This window comes from Vicugna pacos, chromosome 15 (assembly GCF_048564905.1).
Source record: "Vicugna pacos chromosome 15, VicPac4, whole genome shotgun sequence".
NCBI classification, from domain to species: Eukaryota; Metazoa; Chordata; class Mammalia; order Artiodactyla; family Camelidae; genus Vicugna; species Vicugna pacos.
In genome coordinates, this window is record NC_133001.1 from 43,706,505 (window position 1) to 43,728,842 (window position 22,338).

Below are 22,338 nucleotides of genomic sequence, written 5' to 3' on the forward strand. Positions count from 1 at the left end.
CATCTTGTTTAAGTTCTATGGAGAATGTTAACAGTTTTATTTAAGCAAGCTGTTGATTGAATTGGGTTGACACCTCAGGTTCTGACCAGCCTTCTGTGGGTTGTTGTTTCAATGTTAGTTAAGTTTTCAAAACCTTTTTATTGCTATTTGGATTTGTCTCTGTGTGTACTGTTAGTGGACTGTCTGGGATTTGAGTGGTGGTCTTGCCCATGGGTGGTGAAACCATGGCCCACTGCCTGTTTTTATCAATAAAATTTTGCTGGAACACAGCCATGCCTATTTATTTGTTTGTTTGTTTGTTTGTTTATTTATTTATTTATTTATTTAGTGGTTGCTTTCATACCAAAATGGCCATGTTTAAGCAGATGCAGTTAGAGACTGCTGAACCTACAAAACCTAAAATTTCCTATTTGATTTTTTATAGAAAAAGTTTACTGATCCCTATTTATCCCATAGTCAATTCTCAAAGTCCTTCTGTACTATTTAGGGTTCAGTCCATGTGTGTGGAGCCCAAGTGTTAGCCAAGGTGTTCATAAGCAATTTTGAGGGATGACTTTGCTGAGTTCTTTTGTCTGCAGACTTCTCAGTATTTATGATTCCCTGTGGGCTCCCGTTTTTTATTTATTTGTCCAGAAGTTTGGGGCTTTATGTATCCCATTCTTCTGTGTACTTCCTACAACTATGCCTCCCTTGGGCCAAGCAGCAGGAGATGTAAGAGGGAAAAAGAGCAATGGGATTTTGTCTTGTTCTCTTAGGACCACAGCTCCTCTAACTGGAGGGGAAGATTTCTTTCCTTCATAGTTTTGGGCACCTGCTTTCTTCGTTGCTATTGTTTCCACAGGATTACTTGGAGTTTGAGGTGTGCGAGAACAGGGAAAATTAAAAATAAAAGGAAGAAAGAAAATGGGGAAGTTTCTGCTCTGTCTTTAAGCATTAGGAGACTCCTGTCCTGATGGAAACTCTATCCACAATGATGCCCATTTTTAGGTTTTGGATTGTGTTGAGTTCAGATTGAGAGATGCTGGAGAGGAAAAATTGCTAAAGTTACTGCCAGTTTGGAAGTCCTTTGCATGCAGGTCTCCCTCAGTCTGCCTGCCTCCATTTATAGTGTCTTTGTCTGGTTTTGATGTTAGGGTATTGCTGGTCTCAGAATGAGTTAGGAAGTATTCTCTCTGGTTCTGTCTTCTGGAAAAAATTGTAGAGAATTGGTGTAATTTCTGCCTTACAAATATTTAGTAGAATGCACCAGTCACTCTTTCAGCCTGGTGCTTTCTGTTTTGGAAAGTTACTAATCATTAATTAAGTTTTTTATATTGTCTATTTCTTCATGTTGAGTTTTGACAGATTATGTCCTTCAAGGAATTGGTCCATTTTATCTAGGTTGTCAAATTTGTGGACATAGAATTATTCATAATATTCCTTTATTATCCTTCTCATGTACATGGGGTCTGTAGTGATGTCCTCTCTTTCACTTCTGTTATTAGTAATTTGTCTCTTTTTTTCTTTTCTTTCTTTCTATTTTTTTAAGTGTTAGGCTTATTGATTGATTATATTGATCTTTTCAAAGAACCAGCTTTTGGTTTTGTTGATTTTTCTCTGTGATTTGCTGTTTTCAACATGACTGATTTCTGCTCTCTTTATTATTTCTTTCTTCTGCTTAGTTTGGATTTAATTTGCTCTTCTTTTTCTAGTTTCCTAAGAGGGAGCTTAAATTATTGCTTTTAGATCTTTTTCTTTTCTCATATAGGCATTCAGTGCTGTAAATCTCTTTCTATGCACTGCTTTTCCTGCATCTTACAAATTTGGTAAGTTATATTTTCATTTTCATTTAGTTCATGATATTTTAAAATTTCTCTTGAGATTTCTTTACTCAGAAGTGTGTTGTTTAATCTCCATGTATTTGGGGATTTTTCCAGATATCTTCCTGTTATTCATTGCTAGTTTAATTCCATTGTGGCCTAGGAGCAGACAAAGCCTCATTTCTAGTCTTTTAAATTTATTAAGGTGTGTTTTATGACCAAGAATGTCCTCTATCTTGATGAATGCTATATGTGAGCTTGAGATGAAACCATTTACTTTGCAAAATCCTCAGCTGCTTCATTCAGGTTTTATAGCTACGTTCTGTGGGAGTGCCAGGGTGGAATATGCTTACCCATCTTACCTGGAATTGAAATCCATTGTATGTTTTACAGTATTTCCTTTGGAAAGATTAGAAATATAGTTACTTGTAATTTGTTGTTTGATATATGGCTTTACTTAAGGACTGTACCAATTTATAACGCCACCAGCAATGTATCAGATCACTAGTTTTGCCACATAGTGGATACATTCTAAGGGCGACATTTTTGTTTCAAAGTTCTGAGAGATAGCTAGTAAGTTCATCTCTAATGAAATAATATTGCCTTACATGGCTAGAAAAGTTTAATTAAACACATATATCAATCTGAAGTTTTCCCTTTAAAATTCGGGTTTCTACGTGTGTTCACTTTATTTGTTACCGCACTGCCCCTTAACCAGCTCCACTCTTAACATTAGAGTTTTTTTGTTTTTGTTTTATTTTCCTTTGGAAAGTAGACAAAAGACAACATGGAGATGAAGAATACATGTGGCTACTATGAAGTGAGGCAAGGCACCAAGTTAATGTACTCTGGGAAGGGATAGAGGTAACATTTTCTTCTGAAACCTTTTCTGGCTTTCTCCATATAGAGACCAAGGGACACAATATCATTATGAAATATTGTCAATTAAAAAAAATCAAGTCCTTAGATTTCTAAGCTAATGGAAGGAGCAATTCTTTGGTGAATGGCTTAGGTTGGCTTAGGATAGGATCAATTTGCAAACACCAAATCTCAATGGTTATCATTGGAGATGCAATATATGGAATATTTAACTTGATTAAATACTTCTCGAAGACTTACCATACGCCGGGCACTAGTCTAGGATCTGTGGATGTAGCAGTGAGCAAATCAGGAGGGAAAAAATATCCTTGTCTGCATGGACCCTAATATGTGGATGGGGACTGAAGACAGAGAATATGGTAAATAAAAAAACTATATATTATGTTAGTTGTAAGTTCTGTGGTGAAGAATTACGCGGGATAGCTGGGGAATGCTGGGTAAGTCTGGAGCAGTTTGCAGTTTAATCAGGTATTCAGGCAAGGCCTCACTGAGAGGCTGACTTTCTTTCTTTTTTTTTTTTTTGGTGGGGGTAGGTAATTAGGTTTACTTATTTATTCTTAGAGGAGGTACTGGGGATTGAACCCAGGACCTCAAGCATGCTAAGCATGCACTCTACCACTTGAGCTATACCTTCCACTCTGGAAGCTGACTTTTGACCAGACATTTGAAGGAGGTGAAGGAGCAAGGTTTGCAGATACTCAGGTAAAGAGCATTCTACACAGAGGGAGCAATCAGTGCAGACTTAGAGGCAGGAATGTGCCTTTCTTGGTCTGGGAACTGTGAGGAGGCCAATGTAGCTGAAGTAAAGTGAATGAGGAAGAGAGTTGTAAGGAATGAAGTCAGGGAGGCAGCATGTTCATTACTAGGTCTAAACTTTGTGTCCTGGAATTCTTGGTAGATTTTCCTGTTCCAGTTTACTTTCTAGCTCCTCTCATACTGAATGTTCTGCCTAGATAACTCAGGGTCTTCTGGAATGATTCTGGATTGGCATTGGCCTGTGGAAGATAGTTTCCGAGGAGTATCATCCTTTTTCTCTGTGGCAGGGAATGGCCAAGGTTTCAACAAAACTATTATAAAGTCCTTCAGAGGCTTTGGAAAAATTGTGACATTTTTGTTTTGAGCTTTAACGCAGCCATTATTCAGAGTTTATCAGTTTCCTGGTTTGTTCAGTGTTCTTTATGCTTTATTTCCACAGGAATGTACTTCTGTTTGTATTATGGCAACGAGGATCTGTATGTCAGTTGGATCAAGTATTGTTGAACTTGTGTTTGACCTCCCTCACAGGATAGCAGTTTTACTGTTAAAGTGTTAAACATCTATCACGTATGTAGCAGAAGTAATGCTAGCTAACTCATACCAAAACGTGATAAATAGGACAAAAAAAGGAAAACAGGCTAATTTTACTAAGCATATGTGTGTGTAAATTATAAATATAGCAGTATAATAAAACAACATGCCATGATTAGTCAGAGTTTATTCCAGGAATGCAAAGCTCTTTTGTTACTAGGAAATTATTAACTCATCAGATTATCTGATCAGAAATGAAAGACTATATGTAGAGATGAATACTTGTCCCAACTACCTGGGCAAGCATCTTATTTTCTAGACTGCCTTGTATCTAGGTGGCACCAAGTGACTAATTTTCCAATAGTAATGTGTGTCACTTCTGGGTCAACGTATTTAAGAACAGTGTGCCCGATGGAGAGGAATCAGCTGCATTGAACTGTTAATAATCTGTTCATCGCTGAATAACTGTTAATAACTGAAGAGTAACTTATATTGTGTTAAGCTAATGAAATTTTGGGATTTGATTGTAGCACCTAGTGTTACCTTACAGGTATGAGGTATATGGTTGTCTCACATGTCAAAAAAGCAGTTACTAAAATTCAGTATCTGCTTAAAACCTTTTAATTAAAAGAAAGTATTAAACTTATACATACCCAGGCAGATAAACTTAAGTAGAATTTATTTCTATGTATGGATGAGTTAGATATAGTTGACTCTTACGTTTAGTTTACTTAAATTTATTTTCCTCCTAAAATAGCAGTCTTGGGAATAGTGGAAATAAAACTCACCATATTGCGTTGTTTTTTTTTTTAAATAATAAGATACAAAAAATTCCATTACTTGACTGTCTTTTTGAGTTTGGGCAGAAGGATACTTTTATGACATAAACAGTATTTCAGTTTAAAAGCCAACATCACAATGATGATGAAACACTAGAGACATATATATGGAAAAATGAGAAATACAACAAGAAAACTTGCTATGACTACTTTTTTTTTTTATTTTGGGGGGATAATAACATTTATTTTATTTATTTAAATGGAGGTACTGGGGATTGAACCCAGGACCTCATGCATGCTAGGCACACACTCTACCACTGAGCTATACCCTCCACCTATGACTACTTTTATTTAGCATTGCTTTAGAAGTCATAGCCAGTGTAGTTAGGTATGAGAAATAAATGAGGCATAAACATTAAAGGAAGGAAAAAAGTTTCACTGTTTGCAGGTATTGTGATTGCTTATTTAGAAATCCCAAAAGAATCAACTAAAAACCTGTTAGAGATTTAAGTAAGAGTTCAGAAAGATGATTGTTAAAGTAAGTGTATATTAATAGAGTTCCTATGTATCAATAATTAACAAAATATTATGACAAATATAAAATATTTGGGAATAAGTTGGATAAGACATGTACAGGATCTAAGTCTAGAAAACTATAAAACCCTGGGAAAAGACAGGAAATACTTGAAAAATTGCAGAGAGCCAGTTTGCATCCGGATGGGAAGATTCAGTATGATAAAGATTTCAGTTCTTGTCAAATAAACTCATAAATTTAAATCAATTCCACTTTGGCAAAACAAATCAAAAGTTCATCTGGGTTAGACTAATAATAGTTTTTTAAAAGAAGTGTAGTGAGACATAAATTATATTACTAGGTATTAACATGTCTTGCAAAGATCCCATGATGTGGATTTAGACAAGACTGGTAAATAGTATAGATGTGAAAGCCCAGAGACAGTCAAATACATGTAAGAATTTCAATAAACAGGCAATGTTGAAACCTAATCATCTTGAGAAAAAAAATTATATGCCTGCTTCATACAATATACCAAAACATTACAGAAGAGATGACTTTTTTTTTTTATTAAAAAAATGAAGCCATAGAACTAGATGTGAGTAACGTGAATATTTACTTTGTGGTGGTGTGGATAGTAGGTATAGGGTTGTATAAGTGTATACAGGCACAAGTAATAGATGCTTGTGGCAAAAAAGCCCAGTACTTAAGGATAAAAAGACTTTTACATCTCCAGCTCTCTTTCCAGTAGAAAACACTGATAATGGTTTCTAAGATAAATTGTTAGACACTTTTTTTTTTTGCATGTATATAATACCACCCTTCCCCTTAGTGGCTAAGGAGTTTAACTATATATATAATTCTGCAACTTGCATTTTTCACTTAATAATGTGTGACTGTCTTTGCGTATCTGCACACAGAGGCTACATTGTTCTTTTTCATCACAATATTTTAATATGAAAAATTTAAAATACACAGCAAAGTTGAATGAGTTTTACAGAGAATACCCACCATATACCCACCACCTAGATTCTACCACTCACATTTATTATTGGTCCATTTATCCACATTGCTCTTTAAAGTAAAATTGTGGTAAAATGCACATAACATAAAATTTACCGTTTTGATCATTTTAAGTGTACAGTGTTAAGTATATGCACATTGTTGTACATCTAATCTCTAGAACTTTTTCATCTTGCAAAACTGAAACTCTATTCATTAAGCAACTCCCCATTCCTCCCTCCCTCCACAGTGCCTGACAACCACCATTCTACTTTCAATTCTTTTGAGTTTGACTGCTCTGGATACCTCATATAAGTGAAATCATGCAATGTTTGTCTTTTCATGACTGGCTCATTTCATTCAGCATAATGTCCTCGAGGTTCATCCATGTTGCAGCATGTGCCAGAATTTCCATTTTTAAGGCTGAATAATTTCAGTGTGTGTGTTTATACCACATTTTAAAATCCATTCCTCTGTCAATGGTTAGTTGGTTTGCTTCTGCCATTGGGCTATTTGATAATGCTGCTTGTGAACATGAGTGTACACATTTCTCTTTGAGATCCTGCTTTTGATTCTTTTGCATATATATATTCAGAAGTGATACTGCTGGATCATATAATAAATCAGTTTTTAGTTTTTTGAGACAAACCACTGTACTATTTTCCGTAGCAGCTGTACCATTTTACGTTCCCATCAACAGTACACAAAGGTTCCAATTTCTCCACGTCCTTGCCAACAGTTATTATTTTCTGTTTTGGTTTTTTTTTTTCATAGTAGCCACCTTTTGGGTGTGATGTCTCAGTGTGGTTTTGATTTGCTTTCCCTAGTGATTAATGATTGTAGTATATCTTCTTTGGAGAAGTGTCTTGTTCAAGTCCTTTGCCCAGTTTTAAATTGCTTTTTTCTATTGAGTTGTGAGAGTTCTTTGTAAATTGGATATTAATCCCTTACTGTTTTACAGACATTTTCTTATTCTGTAGGTTGCCTTTCATTGTGTTGGTTGTGTCCTTGGATGCAGGAAAGTTTTGGTGTACTTCAACTTGCCTATCTTTATTTCCGTTGTCTGTGCTTTTGGTGTCCACATTGTTCTTTTTGATGGTGGCATATTCTATTATTATTTGGTTATTCGGCAATGTATTTTATTAATTACTTACTGGAATTTAGGTAGTTTCTAGTTTCATGATGTTATAAACATGGTTTTATAGTAAATATTGCTGTACATATTTAATTGTGTACTTCTAAGAATAAAGTCATCGAATTAATTTTTATATTGGAATTACTGGGTTGGAGGGTATCCATCAAAGCCTGGAGAGTGCCAAATTGTAGTTCAAAAGAGTTACATTTTACAGCAGTGGATGATAGTATTTCCTCCCTATAACCTGTCAAACCCTGGACTTTGAATCTTTTTCATCTCTGCTAATTTAGTAGGTGAAAAAAATCTGGTTTTGATTTCTATTTCTATATTTAGGCCTATATGGCTGTGGTTGAACATCTTTTTAGATATTTACTTAACACTTATATTTGTTTCTCTGAACCATCTATTTATATCTTTTGCCAGTTCTTTTTTTTTTTTTTAATCATTGGTGTTTTTCTCATTGATTTATAACACCTTTCTCTGTATGTGATATGTTCTCCAATTTTTTCAACTAGTTTTTCTTTAGACTTTACGGGTTTGTGCGTGTTTTTGTGTGTGACTGTGCATACATGCAGTACCAAGTTTTTCATTTTATGTAACATAGTCTCTTTTAGTTGTTACTCTGGGTTTGAGTCATTCTTTGGAAAGCATATTTAGCAAAAGCAGAACCCATAAGGACAATATTTGACCACATAAAAATGAAAAAAACTTTTCTGGATCATGATAGAAAATGTGGGAGGGTAAAAAGAAAAATCACCCACAGTCCTACCACCCAAAGGCACCTACCGTTGATATTTCAGCTTAATTTTTTCCCCCAGTTTTCCCTCCCCTACTTAACCTTGTTTTAGTTTGTGGAGAGTCTTTAGTTTGTAGCATGGTCACTGAGTGACCCTGGGGAGATAACACTCCACTTACTGATTGGGGAGGAATGGATGCCTCTTCTTGCTTGAGCTCTAGTGAGATTCACTAGACCTCCTGTCAGCTAGTAAGGAGTTAGGAAGGAAGAAGCTAGAGCAAGGAGTATTGGTATTAGAAAGTCATCATGGTGAGATTCAGAAATCTCATCATATAAAAGTGACCGCAAGTTGCATTTTCTTTCCCTTCTATTGGGCAACTTTCCCTCACCATTTATTAAAGTTCTCTTTTTCATAGTGCCTACAGGTCTTTTTTTTTTTTTTTTCCTTTACAGTTTGCAAGGCAGAAAAGGATATCTTAATCCTTTGAACCGGCGCTTTAAATAGAAATCATTGTACCTCTTGGGGGCTATTATGGTGGTGGCAGTGTTAATCGCCGTAAGAAAGAACGCTGAGTTTTCTCCTTTAAAAAGGTGAAATTTAGGAAATCTAAATTGGGATTACTGGGTTATCTATCCTTTTCAGGAGGCTTCCTTCTAGTTCTCTTTTAATGAGAACCTTAACTATTTTGTTTCAGAATAAGTGCATTTCATTAATGTAGAGACAAGAGTAAGGCGAAAATAACTAAGAATGATAAAAAAAAAGGATATGTATATAATTAATTAATTGCTGAAATTATCTATTTTAAGTACCTAAGGTAATTGAGAAGGAAGGGTATTATTGACATTCTAGCAGACTTCATGGATGAGATGAGATTTTGTCTGGGCTTGGTTCTTTTGAGCAGGGATGTAGAAGTTCAGATTCTCTTTGACATTTGAGAAACTCTACAGTCCTAAGACAGTTGCCTTGTTTTGGCAGCTTCAGGGCATTGCTCTGGCTGGTTTCTGGGACTATTTTGTCATATGGTTCAGTCGTTTTTTACAAAGCTTAAATGAAAAAATCATGAAGTGTTTTTGTTTTTGTTTTTGTTTTTGTTTTGCTATAGTATGATTAAAAACCTTGTGAGTAGTAGGCTAATCATTGCCAGTGTTCACCATAATTCGCTTTACTATTATGAACTCATGTGAATAGATTCAAAATATAGATTTGTCATTTACTTCAAGAGTTTCTAATCTTGATCTAGGAGTGGGTTTTATCTCAGGACTGCTTTGAAAATGATAGAAAATCTATCTCAAAGTAGTAGAGGAAGAAAAGGGAATTTATTGGTTTATTGCTGAAAAATATGGAAGAAGAGCTTCATGTATGGTTGGATTCAGTCTTAAAATAATTGTGTTATCAGGATTTTATTTTTCTCTCTGTTTGTTTGTCTCTGGGGTGTTAGAAAGCTGTTAGCTTCAGTCTCACATCATTCAAGTTTAAGCCTAGTATAAGTCTAGCTGGGGCAAAAAAATGTCTTTTACTTGTTATTCTGCCCCTTTAGCCTTAGCTTGAGTGTTCTGCCCACTTCTGAACTACTTACTGTGGCAAGGTTTCGTGCTTTGTTGCATATGGATTGAGGAGGAGGTGGGGTGAATCTCCAAAAGAAAATCAGGGCCTTTTAACCAGAATGTTGAGTGGTAGGTGTAAATTGCCAAAAACACAAATCTACCTTACACATTATGGGGTCTTTGGGCTCCCAGAAACTAACCATAAAAAAATTGTATTTTTTTCTGAACAGGGTCTTTGTAGCTCTTATCAGACTCTCAAAGGGGTCTGCACCCATATAAAAGGTTAAGTATTTTATGGATCTGGGGAGAAAAGAGCATTTCAGCTGAGAATAGGCACTTTACCAAAGGCATACATGAGAATCATTTTTGAGAGACAGTAGAATTTAAACCAGTGACGATAATATGTTGAGGATAAGTAGAGTATAAATTTGGATGTTGTAGATGACTTATTAAGTGATGAAACTATAGAAGATGCTCAGGTATTTGTTGAAATTGACCAAATATGATTAAAAAATCAAGTAATTTAAGAGAATAAGAGAAATGAATCTACAAATAATAAATTGCTTCCTTCTTTTCCATAATTAAACCTTTCATTTAATTCTCTGGTCTAGATGTTATAGTTGTGCTTTCTTTCCTGGTCCAAGATTTTTTTTTGGTGTAGGGATTAAAAACAATTTTAATGACTTTTTTTTTGTGGTTTTATTGCATTACAATCAGAATGTAAGCTTGAACACATTATAGGTTTTGTAATTATTGAGGTTTCCAAATAAACAGGCAGTTTTTCTAACAATTCCATTAGTGATTGGGAGAAAGGGTAGACTTTTCTTTGAAGAACTTAAAGTTTGATATATCTTAGAAATCACCCTTACTGGATTTATTATTCATATGCCCTTGTTTCTGTCTTGTAATCATAAATGAGAAATGTAGTAGATGGAAGGTTGGGATAAGAGATACACCCTGACTTTAATTAGGATCTATGATTGCTGTACCAATCCTAATTTTTAGTGTATGGTTTTTTTATTGGAAAATTTTATCAAGGATAGGCTAACAACCCTAGAATTTGGAACCTACTTTTTAGCTTAGACACAGAATCCTTTTATTGAAATTCTTTTGTAATAGTAACACATTATATTTGTAGAGCAGTACTGCCAGCATTGTTTCTTATTCCTATTCCTTCTCCTTTGTTGGCTGGACCATGAATGAAATCTTGATCTTCCAACATGGACAAGAGTTGAACAAATTAGTAATGTTATATAAGACAGATGAGACATGTATTTTGAGCTGCTGAAATGTTCTAAGGGAATGTCTCAATATGTAAGTCCTTTAACTTTTTTGTTAGAGATTATTTTTGTGAGCTGTTGGCACTTTTAACTAATTTCCCCTTTTCTCTCTTCTTGATTATCTGGCTAATAATCTGTCTTGTGGAAAGTTTTAAAACAAAAGTGTAAAGAAGCAGGAAAACATTATCTTAATTCTACCACAGAGAGGCATATTCTTAGTCATTTTGGGGCCAGAGTTCCCTTTTGGAGTTTAATGAAAGCTGTGGTTCTTCTCTCCAGAAAAAGATACAGGCAATAAATACTGTATGTAATTCAAAAGGAATACATGGAATCCTGAAGCCAGCTGTGTGTCCTGTGGGCCTAGACTATAAGTTAATAATACTTACCTAAGGTAATAATATCAACTTTTTGACATTTATTTCTAATCCATCTGTTTTTTCTTTACTTAATTGAAATCTTATTATGTATTCAATTTTGGATTTTTCTATGTCATAAGCATATACTCCTCATTGAAAACTCTGCTTAAAGATATCTTTAATGACAGTTATAATATCATTGTTTTCAATTTAGAAATAATTTACTGGGTTCTTTCCTATGTTTCAGTTATTGTCTAACTGGAAGGCTATAAAGATAAAAAGGCCTGTGGTTTCTGCTTTGCTCTTAAACTAAAGACCTCTTTATGAGGGGAGTTAAATTGATTTACTTTATTATCTTAATATTGGGAATTTAGATTATTTATTTTTATAACTGTTAAAATAATACTACAGTGAACACCTTTTGTGCCCAGATTTCTTGTATACTTCTGTTATTTTGCTTTTTGTAGATTGCTTAGAAGAAAAGTTGCTGGATAAGAGGATGTCAATCTTTGAAAGACCCTTAAAGTTACATGTTCACCAAATTGCTTCCTAGAAAGGTGTGTCAGTTTACTTTCCCAGCTGTGTAGTGTGTAAGTGCCTGTTTTACTCAACCCTCAAAGGATTGAATATTACCAGTTTTCAAAATTTTTGCTATTTTGTTAGATGACATAAACTTTTATGTCTAGAAAGGAGTGGGAAAGTTGTGTCAGGTACAGAGAACAGCGTGAACAGAGGTGGGATGCTGGCAGTGAGTGTGTCCCAGAATACTGAAAGGTTGTTACAGTTTATTCCTTACACAGCTAGCACTCCAAGCGCACTCTTGTTACCAGCTTCTTGAGACAGAGGCTGTCAGCAGTCTCTGAAAAGGACTTAATTCAGGATGGTTAATGGAATAAACTGTATAGTCCGTGCTACAACAGCTGGTTCCAAGGCCATATGGCTGTTCATCATTTCCCTCCACACCTGTCCATTCTTGATTTCCTTCACCCTTGGACAGACTTCAGCTTATCTAGGTGGCTTGCCTGGTAGGGTGACCCAGACTATCATTCCTGAAGGGTCTGAGCCCCTGTCTGCCTTTCCTTTATCATGCCTTTGCCTTATGCTGCAGTTGCCTGTTATTATAGGCTTGGAAGCACTGACACCTTGGGGTTAGTTACCCTGACATTATGATAACTCCTTTTTAATTCCTTTTTTTTTTTTGCCTCCTGGTCCACCAGCAAGAGGAGCCCAAAGTTGTTAACTACAGATTCACATTAAGTCGTCTGATTAAAAATATTTCCCCTTGGGAATAAAGATCTCTAATCCTAGCAGAGCCTGAAGTTGCAGGAATGGAAAATAGGTTTTTTAATTTGGTCACTGGGGTTATGGGAACCAATCCTATTTCCTCTCACACCTTTGTACTATACTTTCAGAATGCATTTGTTTCTTCTTGGAGACCAATCTTATGTTCTATCAGGCTTACTCCTTCTTGGTGGTGCAGTGTACGGTGAGATCAGGGCTCAGTGCCTATTGTTAGATTTTCTTCTTTGTGAAAGAGAGTCACTTGGTCTGAGGTAGTGTTATTCCCCATGTTGGTAAATTAGGTACGTTTGGATGGTGGTACTGTTGACTGAGGTACTGAAGGCAGGGAAGGCAAACTTACCAGAATGGTTGTCAATGCTGGTAAGGGCTAATTGCTGCCCCCTCAGGGTGGAGGAGGTCTGGTGTCATCAACTTGCCATCTAGATGGTTAGCTCATCTCTTTGAAGGATTGTAACAGATAGGGGGCTCAGAGTTTGCCTTTGCTGATGCAGAGTTGGACACTCAGCAGCAACAGTAGCTAAGCTATGTCATTTTTGGTGAGAAGAAGGCTTTGCTGATGGGCTCACACATAGCCTTTATCCCTGTCACTGTGACTTCTTCATTTGTGGACCTATCGCATGCATACAGGGTAGTTTATGACAGGATCTGGAGCATTTATTCACTACCAGCTCCACTCTCACTCTCCAGTGGTTGATTTAGGATTGCTAACTCCAGCAAGGATGCCAACTCCTGTGCTCTTCTGGGCTACCCTGCTGCTGTTTGGGCTCCCTGGGCTTCAGAGAAGTGTCCGAGGCAGAAAAGTGAAGAGACTTATGGACCCATGAGATAGGCTACTCTCAGCATGGGGTGGGATACTGTCATTATAAGTGAGGACTGCCTGTAGGAACTGTGGCTGAATTCATCCATGGGCTGAGGAGATGTGATACAAGGCACCAGTTGTTTTGGTTGTATATGATGCAAAAGATGGGAAGCAGCTCCAGTCCATCATTAGGACACTGGTTAAATAAATTGTGGTATAGCCACACAACGGAATATCATGCAGCTGTAAAAAAGTAGATGCTTTCTATAGAAACATAAAGACCTCTGAGATGTATTAAATGAAAAAGGTCATGTGTTGAATATCGTGTATGACTTGCCTTTTGTTTGCAAAAGTGAGAAAATAAAAATATATTTGCATTTGTTTATGATTAATTTTAGAAGGATACACAGGAAACTCCAAAGTGTCTGAGGAGGGGATTGCTGAGAACGGGAGGGAGGAGGACATGGGGAAGGAGATGGGGAGAATGGGAAGGGATAGAAAATGAGGGAAATGAAACTTTTTACTTAACTGCTTTTATTTATTTATTTTTTTTAACGTATTACCTGTTTGGTTTGGTTTGGTTTGGTTTTGTAATTGAAACCACCCTGGTGAAGTATTTATTAATAGGATTGAATTTTATTTTCCATGTGACTATATAAACTAAATGCTCTCATGTCTTTTGAGCTGAACTAATCAAATAGGTATTAAATATTCCCATGCCTGTCAGCTTGTCACTCAGTTCTTATCTTAAGTGTTGGATAGTCACTGAGCCTCACTTTTCAGTTGAACTCTCTTCCCATTGATCATCAAACTTACCACCTTGTTTTATTTTGTTATTGTACTTATCACTATCTGAAAAATGTTTCTGCTTACATATTTATTGTCTATTTCTACATTAGAATACTAAGTTCCCTAAAAGCAAGGATTTGCTGTATGTTGTTCACCATTTCTTGGCATCCTGTTTTTATTTTTTGTGTGATGGATTCAATGGATGTGGTATCTTTTCCTCTAAGGATGGATTGATTGATTGATTGATTGATTGATTGATTGATTTTGCAAACAAAGTACTTATATTCTTTCTTCTCCTCACTACCCTCTCCTTCCTGCCCCCAGACCTCTCTGTTGGTTATCACTTCACTGGCTCTGATGTTTTGGTCACTTCAGGTATTAAAACAGTCTGATTCTCAGATATGAATAAGCTGACTTTAATACAAATCATAACTTCCAGCCAACCCATTTTCAGGTTCCTTTTTTTCCCTTAATTTGTGCTTCTCTTGAATTTCACCATTTCTACATTTTGTTTTAATTTCATTAAATATCAACTTATTGAGGTGTAATTTCCATGTAATACAATGCATACATTTTTAAGTGTACAGCTGAATTCATTTTGACAAATGTATACACCTGTATAACGACCATCCTAGTCAAGATACGGAACATTTCTATTCATTTCCCTTTGTAGATTTGACAAAGCTTGTTAGTCCATATGTGTTATATTATTTTATAGTTTCTTCCATATTTGAAATATTGCATAAGTTTTAAAGTAAGAGTTAAATGTTCTTTACCTCTGTTTCCACAGTTCTTTATATCTTCTTACTATTTCTTCTCTCATTATAGTTGTCCATCTTTCCCTTTCCCTGCTCACCCTCCACCCTGGTTGTGAACTCCAGAGGTTGTTTCTTATTCATCTTTGTATCTCCAGGTTTTGGCACTTAAGAAGCACTGAGTAAATGTTTGTTACAGTAAGAGTTAATTTTAGGAGTAGTGTGGATGTGTAACTGACTGAGGCAGTATAGCTTAATGCTTAGGAGCAAAGAGCTTTGTCCTCCATCACTTACTAGCTGATGTGACCTTGGACAAAGTACTTGTTTTCTCTCTGCCTCAGTTTTCACATCTGAAAAAAATACCACAGTGGTTATCCACCTCATAGACTTACTGTAAAGGTTAAACGAGCTAATATATGTAAAGTACTTAGAACAGTATCTGACACTTAAATGCTAGACTAGTATTAACTGTTATTGTTATTGTTATTAATTCTTCAGAGTTTGGGGGGAACTAGGTGTTGAGAACTTTTTTTGGCTGAACCAAGGAGTGTGTATAACATTCTTGGATAATCAGGTAAGAATCTAAGCTAGCAGATTAGAATGTCTTGATAGAGCGGTTCAGAATTGAGGGACCTTTAGGTAAAACTATACCTCTGAGTTTACAAAGCCAGCCTCTGTAATCTTCTCTGAATATCCATAGCTGCTTTTCTGTTATAGATTTGTATTGAAATATTCTCAACTCCTTCTTACATTCAGGTTTCTGCTTCTGAATCTACATACGTATTTATGTTTGCACTTACCTTTCATCCTTCTTGCATGTTGGGGGGAAAAAGGCGTTTTTACTATTGTCTAAAGCCAGTCCTGCCACCTGTGTTCCTCATTCCATCAGTATTTTAGACCTATCCTGTGAAAGGTACTAAAGGATCCTACATGAACAAGACCTTCATGGAGCTTATGTACCAAGGGGCAAGACAGATGATTTAAAATGCAATGATAATAAATACAAGTGTGATAAGCCCTACTGGGGTATATGGAGTTCTACTGTAGGAACAATGGTTTTTGAAACCACAGGAGTATGAAAATGCCCAATGAGAGCAGAAATTGAGATAAGAAGAGAGTCTTGAGGAAGATCAATGTTCAAAATTGTGGGGAATGAAAAGTTGCTGGTGGAGAGGTAGGAGGGAAACAAGAAGGAGAGTCTGGTGTCACAGAAGCTGAACAGAGGAGTGCATCTCAGGACAGCGGTAGTTAGTGATCAGCAGATACTGCTCAGCAGCCCGGTAAGGTCTTTTCCCTCTTTTCAGATATTTGGCTCTATCGGTTGTTCCTCTTGTTTAAATTTTATGTTTCCTTATTATTACCTGTTCCTATTATTCCTGTTATCACCTGTTCAGCTCCTGAACTCACCTCGTGTTTGTGTAGAGATTTTGGTAGGTGAGGGATACTGCATCGTCTGAATTCATTTGTTTCTGAGTGTCAAATTAAGTAGCACAAGTTTGGATAAAGAGAAATTTGTCAAACTATCTGTGTGTTTGCCTCTCATCTAGGGATGGGGAGAGTTGGTATAGCTAGGGATACTTGTGTTTCCTTTCACTTTGGTTCACTGAAACTTGTTCAGGTCCATTTGGCAAAACAATTATTCCTTGACTCCACGTTTTCCTTCACTGTTCTACGAAGAGTTGTTTTAACTTCTTGTGCCTCTGGACCTCCCATTCAGTGCTGACCCCCCTCAAGTTTGATTTCTTCCCTCGTGATTAAATGGAATCTGAACTTGTAAAGCTATGAGCTCATTGTTGCTATATACAATGGATTTTGAAGTTGCTGTCTCAACTTCTAGGCAGTTTTTGACATTGCTCACTACTTCATCCTTCTTAAAATGCTTTTGTGCTTTCTGAGGCCCATATTCTTCTGGTTTTCCTTTGGTCATTTCTTAGTTTATTTGCTAACTTTTTTTCTCTTAAATATTGGTATATTTGTTCTCCAGCATAGACTCTCATCCCTTCTCATTCTGCATGTTTCCTGGGTGATGTCATTCACTACTGTGACATTAAATTAAAGCTTTTGGACAGTAAATGAGCCATATGACACTAATATGAATCTGAAGATTACCATGTTTTTATCGGTACATTTTAAATGTAACATAAAATCTAGATTACACAAAATTCAGGTTCTGTGTATCTGGAATGAACTCATAAGTGCAGCAGTAATTGAAATGTTGAGGTTATTTAGGCTAGAGTCAAACTCAAATGTTAGGGGCTGTTTACATTATTTTTGAATACTCAAAGTATAAATTTTATATCCTTTTTTAGCTGGATGTGAGAATCTACAAGTAAAGAAATGTGTTAAGCATGCTTTAAACAACATGTATTTTATCATACTTTGATTCTGTGTAGTGTTGATTTTAGTTCTTTTGAACAGTTAATTCAGTTTGTCATAAAGTAGTTTCCAAAAATTGTTTTGAAGTTCCGTGAACAATTACAATGGAATGGTTTTTTGTTTGATAAACACTGCCCTCCTGTGGTTAAAATAAACTAAATGTTTTGTGAAACTACTAGGGTCTTTCCACTTAGATTAACCTGTGGTAAATGATGTAATAGTAATGCAATACAGTAATAGTATTGTAATGGTAATATAATGGAGTATCGTAGTTTTGCTCAGAAATATATGTGGCCATTTTGTTTTCCTCTCCATTTCTCCCTTTTGGGTTTCTCTAGTGTGTCTGCACATTTTTCTCAATGTTTATGTACATTTTCTTATTAAAAATTAAGTGAATTTAAAGAGTTAAATGTAGATGGAAAAATATTAAGCTATTGAAGGGAGGGAAACTACACTTAAGTGTGGAAGTGCTAAAAGAAAAGACCAATAAGTTATAGTAATACAGCTTCCATGGAAAAACAACAGTAATAAAAAGATGAAGAATAAACTGGGAAAAGTGTTTGCAGTGAAAGTTTTAATATTTTTAATATGAAAAACAGAGCTTATACAAATGGCCTATATACATGTGGATAATGGCTATGAATAATCAGTTTACAAGTGAGGAAATAGAATAATCAAATCACAAAATATATTAAAATTTATAATGGTATTCCATAAAGTGGTATTCATGATATTCTTAATGATACTTCAGACAAACGAAAAAGCCATCTTCACTTGTCACCTTTGGAGTATACTAGAAAAATCAGTTAATTATTCTGAGAATTAGTAAACAAAAGGACAGAATCAAGCACTTACCCTGCTTTTTTTCTACATGAATTGTATGTACTTCAGATAACCAAGTAGTAGATAGAAGAAAGCATTTCTTTTCAGAAGGATTCTAGCTTACAAATGAAGAAGGAAAGATAGACTGTCACCATTTTTCAACACCTAAATAAAATGAATCTAAGTAGAGATCATCAGTGGCTACTAAAACAGGTTGGAATGCTGATGGGAAACTTTGAAATGGGTGGATCAGGAGGACTGTCTTGATTTATCATGACGTCTCAAAAAAAGAGACCACAGATACTTTGGCGTGTTCTGATGTGGTGTGATAGGAAGTATACAACACTCCCTGTGAAGTTTTTTTTTTTTCCCCTAAACTAAAATCTGAATCTGAGCAACCCTCTAGTAATTCTAATTTTTATGACTGCCTTTTGAGTCTAGGCTGAGTGGTCCCAGGGGAAACAAAACTAGGAAACTTCCTGCTAGGTTAATAGTACTTGTAGTTGTGGTTCCCTCCCCAAGCCAACTGCTACCATTTTCAGAGTCCTCAGGTAGCTGCTACATGCATTCTGTCCAGGTTTTTAGCTGTACTCAGTGGGGGAGACAGGATAAACTATGCTTAACGTCGTCTCTACCAGAGTCAGAACACAGATACCATTGTAATTTCATTATAACTGTTTTGGTAATTTGTTTTGGTTAAGAAATTACTGAGCATCCAAGATGTACTAAACTTTGCTGGAAATTTAAATATGGATAATCTTTAAGGTGCCTCCAGTAAGTTTACAGGTAGGCATATGATGCAGGGGTTGGAGGCAGAGAATAAACATAATATCATATTATGCATTAACAATAATTCAATTATTAATCTTATTTTTAAAATTTATTTCTGCTTAAGGATTTGATTAGAGAAGAGCCTATTTGTATTACATTAATTTTTTGCTTATTATCCTAAAATATAAGGGATGAAAAGTCTCTGAATTTGTATGTGCTGGATGAAGTTAGTACATAGTTGTAATAAGAATAAGAAATACAATTATGTATGTAATTATAATAAGAACTTAAAATAAGAAGAAATAATTTATTATCATATACTTATTTCTCAGGTCTTAGAAAAATACCCCAATACACCCATGAGTCATAAAGAAATTCTTCAAGTTATCCAGAGAGAAGGACTAAAAGAAATCAGGTGAGTTATTTAAACATTATTAGTAATTATAATACTTGATTAGAGTATTTTGTTGTATATAGTTGTATACTTTAGTCCTGAAGGTTGGTTATTTAGTAATAACTCTTTGTTAATGTATGATTTATTCAGTTGTCAGATCTTTGGAGTTTTCAGTCATAGCACAATTACAAAACCAGAAGTAAGTTAGAAGGTAGCTATCTTCACACCCATGCACTTTAATTCTTAGGAAGGCCTGGAGCCATCTTCAAGCCTTCATCTATCAGTTCAGGCTTTTGATTTAGTAATTTTGGTCATTAGCAAATGGAAAGTATTCTAGTTCAGGAAGAATGGTAGATTTAGACAGTTTAGGAAGAAATAATCTTGGCCAAAAATAATTAAATGGAAGGTTATATAAAGCAGTATATATTTCAAGTAGCTCTCTTACTGTGTTCAAATAAAACAGCCTGAGGTCAGTTAATACAGGTCCAAACATAAAACACACTTTAATTTCTAAGAGCTTTATTATATTGTAGTAGCACATAATGGTCACTGTTCATAGTCAAGACCTTCTGTCATCAAGAAATGTTAAAATTATGTTTAATATACTTTATATGTTAAGGCAGAAATCTGGGTGCCTGCATTTAGAGATATTTTCATTAATAGAGAAAAAGGTTGCGGTGTTACTAGTTGTTCTCAGCTAGGGGTTGATATTGTGTAACACCTATAGGGAAAGTATTCAGGATTTTGTGGGGCTATTTTTGGTTGTTACAGTGACTAGAAAGGAGGGAGCACTATGGCATTAACAGGCGCAGGAACAGGATGCTAAGTGCCTTTCTTGTGCAGCACAGTCCTTCACATTCACCTTAGATGCCAATGGTGTTCTTATTGAGAAATAGTGAGCTCAAGGGTGGGGTATAGCTCAGTGGTAGAGCATGTGCTCACAGGAGGTTCTGGATTTAATCCCCAGTACTACCATTAAAAAAATAAAACTAAATTAAAAAAAGAAATAGTGAGCTATATTGAAATATTTGTAGATGGACAACAGTATTTTTTTTTGATAAATAGCTATTGCATATTCCAGATTTTAATTCTTATTTTCTTTAACATGAAATTCAATTTGAGATTTTTTAATTGACACTTCTTTGCTAATGCAATTAAAATTTTTTTGGTTCTGACTTGTGGCCAAATGTCAGTAGGTTGGGAATAAATTAGGTTTGCTTTGTTAAGATGAAATAATTAAGTATAAATTAGTATAGCTCAATGAATAATTAATATGTCTGAAAAATTGTGTGAACATTTATAAATTAAAACATTAAAATGTATTTGAAAAATTAGCTTTTAAACATATTTCTAAACTTTTAAGAATTAATCACTCAGTTTATTGATGACATCATTTAAAATTTTGTTTGAATTTGATTAGATTTATTAGGTTAAGATTAAAGTGTGATACTCATTTAATCACAGATCAGTTTATACAAGGCTACAAGGAGAAAATGATAGTGATTTTAGTTACTCTGAGGAACAAATTCTGTTAAGGTATTCTAATTTTTTTTATAATACTTTAAGGTTTTATAGGATAGGAATGAGCTAGAGATTTCGTTTCTTTTCATAAAATTAGAGTTTTGATACACACTGGGGACCAGGAAATCTGTTGTAAAGAGATCTGACTCCATCAGTGTGCCCTCAGTCTAAATGCCAATTGCAAGGTCATCCAACTCTAACACAGTAAAACTGTGACTTTAAACTTGTCAGTGTATTTCTAGGGAGCAGGCAACAACAGTAAATAAGAAAGAATACTAAGTAAATAAAGAACAGAAGGGAAAGAGGAAGAACTTAAAAAAAAGTAGCAAGATGGTGGAGTCAGAAAATGGCTTCTGGCTTCACTTTGTGACAGCTTAACAAGTAGCTATTCTTGGTTAAACTTTATTGTGGTGTTACAGTTATGTGACCACAGATCAGTACTTTTTATTGTTTTGTTTTGTTTTTTGGTTTTTTTTTAATTTTATTTTTTATTTAATTTTATTTTTTTTTACATTTTTATTGATTCATAATCATTTTACAGTGTTGTGTCAAATTCCAGTGTTCAGTACAATTTTTCAGTCATACATGGACATATACACACTCATTGTCACATTTTTTTCTCTGTGATTTATCATAACATTTTGTGTATATTTCCCTGTGCTATACAGTGTAATCTTGTTTATCTGTTCTACAAAGATCAGTACTTTTTAAAGTCACCAGTGACTTCTACTTTCTCACCTCCATGAGACTTTTAGTTGTTGCCTTTCTACGTCTCGCGTTATTTAACACAGATGACTACTTCCTTGAAACTCTGAATCATTACCTGAAGGGACCACAAACATTCCTGCTTTCCTTCCTTCCTCTCTAAGCTCTCCTTCTCAGTTTTGTTTTTTGTTTTTTGCTCATTATCTGTTCTCTAACTGAGTGCAATTTTGTCCATCACTATAGCTTTTGTGTGTGTGTGTCAGTTTGGTTTTGTCAATTCCCAAATATGTAGGGAAGCTAGTTCCCACCTCAGCCTTTGTATGTGCTGACCCCTTTATTCAGTTAAATGTTTGTTTTTCTTTTTTTAAGGTGTCAGCTTGAATATGTTTTTTTCAGATTACTTTGGCTGACTTTCTGAGTTAGATTACATTTTCCTTTTCTAGTTTATTATAGTGTTCTGTATTTTTCCTTCATAGCACTTAAGATTTGAAATTACATATTGTTGTGATCTTAAAAAAATCATGTAGTTTCTATAACTTATATTAAGCTAGTAGCTCCATGAAAGCAGTGACATTATCTGCGTCCCCTCAAACCTGGCACGTAGTAGGTATTGAAAACCCATTTGTTAAATGAATATATGAAGTGTCAGTGATTGGAAGATCACATTCAAATGTATTTATAGCTTATTCTCTTGTTGTATGATATGTCAAATGGTAGTCTCATAATCTTTGTAGTTTTCAGATAGACTATGGAATGAAAGAGATACTATGTTTATTGAAAATGTGCCTTACT

The 22,338-nt window shown here is 35.1% G+C and overlaps 1 protein-coding gene across 3 annotated transcripts in view; it reads left to right on the top strand.

The window, feature by feature from the left end:
* Positions 1-22,338, top strand: part of ASXL2 (ASXL transcriptional regulator 2) — a 114,668-nt gene that overhangs the window by 13,140 nt on the left and 79,190 nt on the right. For all 3 annotated transcript variants that reach the window (XM_015242131.3, XM_072938079.1, XM_072938080.1), the window contains exon 2: positions 19,259-19,341. In XM_015242131.3, the coding sequence (XP_015097617.2) occupies positions 19,259-19,341 (83 nt within the window). The remainder of the gene's footprint in view (positions 1-19,258; positions 19,342-22,338) is intronic.